The sequence below is a fragment of the Penaeus chinensis genome, chromosome 28 (genome assembly GCF_019202785.1).
Source record: "Penaeus chinensis breed Huanghai No. 1 chromosome 28, ASM1920278v2, whole genome shotgun sequence".
NCBI classification, from domain to species: domain Eukaryota; kingdom Metazoa; phylum Arthropoda; class Malacostraca; order Decapoda; family Penaeidae; genus Penaeus; species Penaeus chinensis.
The window spans coordinates 1,074,608-1,082,107 of record NC_061846.1 but is presented as its reverse complement, the minus strand read 5'-3'; the positions used below and the strand labels follow the sequence as shown (position 1 = coordinate 1,082,107).

General features: G+C 43.5%; 1 protein-coding gene across 1 annotated transcript in view; it reads right to left on the bottom strand.

Moving 5' to 3' along the window:
- Positions 1 to 6,582, bottom strand: part of LOC125039842 — a 12,998-nt gene extending 6,416 nt beyond the window's left edge. Inside the window, exon 1 of the mRNA XM_047634151.1 lies at positions 3,888 to 6,582. Within this exon, the coding sequence (XP_047490107.1) occupies positions 3,888 to 6,582 (2,695 nt within the window). The remainder of the gene's footprint in view (positions 1 to 3,887) is intronic.
- Positions 6,583 to 7,500: the final 918 nt, after the last annotated feature.

The window sequence follows — 7,500 nt, the reverse complement described above, 5'->3', positions numbered from 1 at the left end:
TCTGAGTAGGACATATTGCCACGTCATATCGTAGTCTTTTTTTATATCTAAAAATACTGATATCAAATATTTTTTTTTAGCAATTGCCTCTTGAATATGACTGTCCAGCTTTACTAGTTGATCGAGAGTTTGGCGTCCTTTTCGGAAGCCGCACTGCTCGTCAACTAGCAAATTGCTGGTATTTAAAATATGCAATAGCCTACTGTTAACAATTCGTTCCATGACCTTGCATAAGCAACTTGTCAACGCAATTGGGCGGTAGGAGATGGCAAATCTGGGATTACCCCCTCCTTTCAACATGGGAATGATGTGGGCGAAGTGCCATGAATTTGGAAAAGTGTGGCTTTTCCAAGTTTCATTGTACACTTCTAGCAACTTAATCATGTTCTCATGATTAAGATGCTTTATCATCTCGTATCGAATCTCATCGGGGCCTGGGGATGTTCCTCTACAGGCTTCTTGGGCTCGGACAAGCTCATTCATTGTTAGGTATTTATTATAATCAAAGTGATCTCCTGTGGCAAAGTGAATAGGTTGCAGCTCAGCGGCTTCCTTGGTGGTCAGGAAAGCGGGATGGTAATTGTCTGAGCTGCTTGTATGAGAGAAGTGCCTGGCGAGTGCATTGGCAATGTCTCTCGGTGAATCGAAATTATCACCCTCGTGAATGATGTTTTTAAGTTTGCAAGATGTTTTGTTCTTATTTATTATTTTAACAGTGGACCAAACCTCTGATATTTTTGTATTACTATTTATTGTAGAGACAAAGCTTCGCCAGGAGTTTCTTTTAGCTTGTCTAATTATTCTAAGAGCCCTAGCTCTGGTTAGTTTGTAGTTGCAAAAGTTCTCATTTGTGATGTTATTTTGAAAAGCCTGTAGGTCTTATTGCGTCGGCACAGCGCCCTGCGGCAATCTGGTGTCCACCTTGGAACTCTATGCTTAACGCTATCTGTCGAAGTTTTAGGAATGGATAGCAATGCTGCTTCTAAAATCGAATTCTGAATATTGTTTACTTTATCATCAATGGTTTCTCCTACAAGTTCGAGCATGACGCTCCTTGTGAAGGCGACCCAGTCTGCTCTTTTTACGTTAAATTTAGGAGCTGAAGGCGTTCTCACTGTGTCGCATGAATATTTAATCAAAATAGGAAGGTGATCGCTTCCCAACGAGTCGTCAATGGTGTGGCACAGGCACTCGGCTTCTATTGATGAAGAGACCAGTGATAAGTCAATAAAGTTCAAACTACCGGTATTATCGTCCACCCGCGTCGGGCTACCATCGTTCAGGAGGACCAGATCAGAATCATTAATCAACTTAACTACTTGCTCACCTCTACCATCCGCCCGCAGGGAACCCCATAATGTATGATGAGCATTAAAATCACCTAAATTTAATTTATTTTGTGGCAGACTATCCTGAAAAGCAAAATGCTCATCATAAATTACCACTATTGATTTTTACTTTACATGCGACAAATTCCAAAGTAGAACCAATAGTCACCTCAGTGAAAGGGAGGCTATGGTGGATGTACATGGCGATGCCGCCTCCACCCCTACCCTCTCGATCCTTCCAACATAAATGGTAGTTCCTCAGAGAAACGACCTTGTCAGAGACGATGTGTGTTAAGTGCGTTTCTTGTAGGACTATAATAATCTGAGGTCATTTACTTTAGATCTAAGACTTCGACAGTTCCATTGTATAATGGTTAACGCGATGATTACGTTTTATGGGGTTTGGAAGTGCCTTGTCCGCCAGTTTTAATTTTCTTTTTCAGGGAGGGAGGTTCGTCCTCCTCTCCCTCGCTACCCAGGGCCTCCCATGGGTATACAGACCAAACACCAGGCGAAGTCCTAGCAGGAGCCGCCTGGACGAGAAGGTGCGATCCAGATTGTGTTTTGGTATCATCCTCCTTATGATGCTGCTGCTTTGCTGGGTTGATTCAGCAATTTGTTGAATTGTATTTTTCAATTCATCGATTTGACTCATTAATTCCTTAACCGTTTCCTTTAACTGCAATTTCTTTATCCTGACTGATGTCACTTGCACTGGAAGTGTTGTTAGTTGCTGCTGAAGCGTAGGAAGTATTGGGTTTGCTGGTCAAACCTTCAACTTTCCTCTTGGCTTCACGGTAATCACGCCCTCTCATGTATGCTAATATTTCAGTCTCCTTCTTCAAGCTGCTGTACGCGGCAGAGCCAGATTGATGGGGACCTCCACAGTTAGCACACTTGAGTGTTTTCTCAGTACATACAGCAGTGTCATGATCTCCAGCACATTTACCACAAGAAAATTTACAAGTATCTTTATCATTGTATCGTAATGAGGTGTTTCCAAATTTTTGGCATCTATTACAGCGCATAGGTTTTTGAATGTAAGGTCGCACTTGGAGACGTTCATATCCAGCTGTGACATACTCAGGAATTTTACTTGAAGCAAAAGTCAAAAAGCACAATCCGGTTTTTGTTCGCACATTCCCGTCTTTCTTGGTCATGCAGTTCAGGTCCACTACGCTTTGGTCCTTCATATTTTCCAGAACTTCACTCTCCTCCATTGTCCTCAAATCCCCGCTAAAGATTGCTCCCTTGCAGGTATTGGGGCCAATAGGGATTGTCACTTTAACTTTCAAATCATGAATCTGCGTCAGTTTAAGCAAGTCCTTAATCTGGGAGTTGAATTGCACTTTTACAAGGAGGCTCCCATCTCGCAATTTCCTGACAAAATCAAAATCATCGTCCACTTGACCATCGCGGACCTTCTTGATGATGAAGGGGCTCACATGCAAAAGCGATTGATTTTCATTCACGCATTTGACAGTCAAATACCCTGCATTCTGTGGAGGGATTGAAAGAAATCGTCGTTCTCGTTTGTCAGCAATAGGGATTCCGTTGTTCAGGGTCGCATTAGTCTTAGAGGAGTCATAGGTCGTCCCCCCTCCTTGAGGAGGAGAAGGGGTAGCCGAGGAATCGCTCATAATGGTTATCGGACCGAGTCCGACCCCTGGGCCCGTGGCCGTTGTCCTGAAGGGACCAGTTAACCCTTAACTATCGTTGATCAACCTAACAGCAATAGCTAAGAGAAGAGTGTGGCAGTTTCCGTCCTCTACCCCGCCAGTGGAAGCCTGGTTGCGTTCTCCAGTACCAAAGAGGGATCGAGTTATGTGGAAGACACCTCCTTACCGCCGAACTTGCCTAGTGCGAAGGGCGGTAATTCGATGCCCACCCCCCAAGCGAATACGGGAGCCCACAAGGGTACTCCGGTAGGCTCAGGGAAGTCACATGAAGAGAGGAAGGGAATTCAGAATAAAGAAAAAGTGCGCCCAAAGGACGCCCCAGCCTACTGGGCCTCCCTACCCAGGGGTCATTGCCCGTAAGGGCTACCCTAGTGTAGGAGAGTGCTGCGGGTCTGAGGTGGGGTGCTGACTACCACTACTAGAGTCTCGTGCGACCTGCAAAACAAGGCACTGAGGGTGCAGGCAAAGCGCAAATTCTGAAAAATCAGAGGTTTACTCTCGGCGAGACGAGAGGCCCCGGACACCAGGGTAGCTCCTGTACCATCGATATTCATAGCACTAGTAAAAAGTACATTTTTCCCGCCAATTCAAATCAGGTACGGTCACAAGGTCTACTAATTGACTCCTTTGTGGCTAAGCACTAGCAGAGACATTTCACAAAAAATATAGAAAATATGCACAGCATTTTCCCCATTTTTATTCATTTTCCCCGGGGGCATTGGGATATATGCACATGTAAAAATATGTATATATACATATATGTATATATATTTATCTATCTATATACATATATATCTATATCTATCTATCTATATACATATATATCTATATCTATATATCTATATATATATTTATATGTGTGTGTGTGTGTACAGCTCACCTAAGATCTGAAGTCTCTGTAGAAGTTGAAGCCTCGCCACTAAAGCCCGCACTCCCTCCCCGTCAGACTTGGTTCTCAGCTCTTCCAGGCTCTCGGGAAGAAGCTGCATCCCGACCGCTGTCAATTCACCTTCGAACTTGGTCAGCCGACAAACCCTTCCTGGGCCTGTGGTTGCCCGAAGACATGCCTCAGAAAACTGAATAGAACTCTTTATATCATTTATAATGAGTATGAGTTCAATGTTCTGGTTGGACAATGCCTCCAGACCAGAGACCTGCCAGCTTGGTGGCAACTCTTCTGTGTCTTTATCCATGAAGACTTCAACGCAGGAAGGCCTGACATAGTCAAACAAAGCCAAGAAGCCTGGCAGATACTCCCCTCGAGTCACTAGTTTGCCACTGTTTCTCAGCACTTTGGCAGCTGCTTTTAAGATGCTGGCATGTTGTCCCGAAGCCATCACTGTCTCACAGATCCTGTGGCAGCTGTTCTTACTGATCAGATGAGAATGATCACTGTATAAAATTAAGCTGATGATAGCAGAGGCAAACCTATCCAGAAAGTTCTCTTGTGACAATGAGAAAATACGTGTAATGTTAAAAACGATTTCCATTAGTTGTATTGATATGTCTCCTACTACATTTTGCCATACCAGTTCTTGTGCCTCTTCAATATTGTCTGCATAAATCTGTAGAATAGGATTGTTGGTGAACATAAAGGTTGCTACTTCTTCCTCAGTTGGCAGTCCTGGCATTCCAAGCTTTTTCTTCTTCTCGGCATCAGTTAGGAAATCAAAATCCAGCAAGCCTGCCATGTCTGGCAGTGAGTGGGACATCTTTGATAACTGTGTGGCAATATGACTTGCAGCCCAGTGTTCTTGAAATCGATTGTGAGGGAAGGACCAAACTTGGATGATAAACAGACCTTTCCTAAATTTCTTTGAGGTAAGAAATCCAGATAGAATTTCTTTGTGTGGTAGATTTAGCTCATTACACTTTGCTTTCAAATCTGCCACTGTTTCTGACAGCAAGTCATGTTCGCGTTTCTTCAGACATCGTAGAGCAACTCCCCTCTGGAACTCATGATACTCTTGAACTTTGTCCAGAGTTACACCAATGCCCTTTGCTGCCACTCTCTCCTGGACCTTTTTAATTATGAGGGATGTCAAGTCCTGATAGACATCAGGTGAGCTCTCATCTGGAGCCTCAACGTCGCGTATGATCAACAGGGTCAGGGTCAGAGGAACGTCCATATCTTCCTTCTCCGTTTTCAAGTTACAAAGATTACTAATGATTTTCTCTTTCAGTTCATCTCTTTGCACTGGATCATGTACAAGAGAAGTTAGAGTATTTTCAACAAAGTAGGAGCGATCTTTCCTATCAATGCCTTTGATTTCGATGTTCATTACTTGCTTCTTATTCTTCATTATCTGAGTCAGCTCTTTCTGACAGCTCGGTCTAGTGGTTATTAAAATCCGCATGTTTCTTCGGTAGCTTATGAGATCTGCTATGAGCTCCTTTGCCTTTTTGCTCACTTCATCATAACCATCCAGAAGGACTACAACATGCATAGCCTGAAATAGATCTGCAAAAATGTCAGTAGTAAGTCCAGACTCTTGAAATGTACTGCAAAGGGCACTCTTAAGCATGTCCTTCCAGTTGGTAATGGTGGACCCTCTCAGCTGTAGGTACAGTAGAGGAGAAACATCTTGAAGTCCCTTGATTTGCGAGGGATCTCTCACCCACATCTCCAACATGTGCTTCAGCAGCGTGGTCTTCCCCATTCCTCCTTCACCTGATATTATGATCACTTCTGGCAGGCGACCATATACATCTGTGATTTGCAACAGATTCTTGTGAGATATGTCCCGAGGCTGGTGTTGCAGTTGCTGAGACGGTGACAGAGTTGAGGTGTCCTCTTTGATTACCAGGTTCGTGAAGTTTAAACTCGGTCGGATTTTAAGATCTGGATACAGCCACTGTGCAAGAGTCACATCCCACAGTTGCGGGTAGAGACCGCGCAGCTCCCGCTCGCTCGCCTCCTTTATCTTGTTCTGAAGTGCTTTTTGAAAGACTTGAATTTCTTGTTGCAGTTGTGGTAACTTGTCCAGGTCTGAAGCCTGAAGAGGTTCTCTAACCTTTTTTAAGAGGTCCTGAAAGTTTTGCTTGATCTCCCAAACCTGATCACGGAAAACATGAGGACGTATTCCACATCTGTTCCCAGCCAACCTAAGAATCCTAGAGAACAAGCACCTAAGCTTTCTCAACTCTTTCACAAGCTCTTGGTCCGACATCTGTCGGACGTCATTTGTGTGTGCAATATCGTTTCGCTTTATTTTTACCTTGTGCAGGAGATGTTCCAGAGGCTGGCCTGTGGGAGGGGAAGCCCAGGCAGGGTCGCTCGGGCCAGCCAGTCCGCACATGAGTTGGAGAACAACGTAGAGCAGTGAGATGTCATACTCCTTAAATGGGACACCTCTTTCTAACAAATGCCTTTGTTCGCTGTTGAACTTGCGTTTGTAGTCTGCCTTGGAGTGCCCTAGACTTAGAAAATAGGTCTTCACACACGGCCCCCCCTGGTACAACCACTCCACCGCCTGCACCAGCACTGAGCGGCCCTTGGTGATCACAGCCACCTGGTAGCGGAATCCATTCACAGTGTGTCTCGTGAGCATTGCTGTTCTGGATCTCGTTGCCATCTCGGTGCTTTCCTTGAGTCACGGTTTGCCTATATGTACCTTCGGATAATTTGTTTCTAATTCAGACAGTATTGATTTTAATGTAGTATCACTGAGGGTTTCATATTATCATTGTATTTCACTTCAGATTTCACGGAGATATTTCCGATTCTATTAAAAAAAAAAAAAAAAAAAAAAAAAAAGGAGAGAGAGAGAGAAAGAAAAAATATAATTCACCAGATTTTGTATTGAATCTGTAGATAATATCATGTATTAATCAATTTATCTTTATCACGTTTAGATAGATATACATAAGTTCCTTTTACTGTATAATCTTCGTCATCAGATATTTAAACACCTTGATCTTTGTTCCTTCAAGCAAAATCCGACGACAATGGTGATTTCTCTTCAGCCTGCCTTTAATTTCAGCTTTCCGGCCGAAATAAAGAAAACGGGTAAACCGGACTGAACGCAAACTATTATAAATAGATAGTTTTTCCTATGCACATTACAATGCGCCCTTCCGTCTACCTCTCTCTTTTGTGAAGGCGTTTCCAAATTTGTCCTTGACCTTGACTTTGATGACTCTCTCTCGAGCTACAAGGCTCAGTTCTTAGTACAGAAATAATTATAAGCTAATGATGATGATGGAATCAATAGCACTGACATTAACAATAACACCCATGATACGAGAGGTCAGAAAAGTTTGAGCCTACCATAATTCCCGTGTGTGGTAATATGCATCAGCCCCTTACTAGGTAGTGTACGTATCAGTCACTTCACTTTTTCATAGATGGCGCTAGGGTGCTCTTATTCTGAGTACCTCCACTAAAATATTGAAAATGGACAAGACCGAGTACAGAGCAGTATGCTTCTCATGCTGGAGGGGGAAATTGGGTAAATAATTCACGAACGCTTGCGTGAGGTATATGGGGAGTC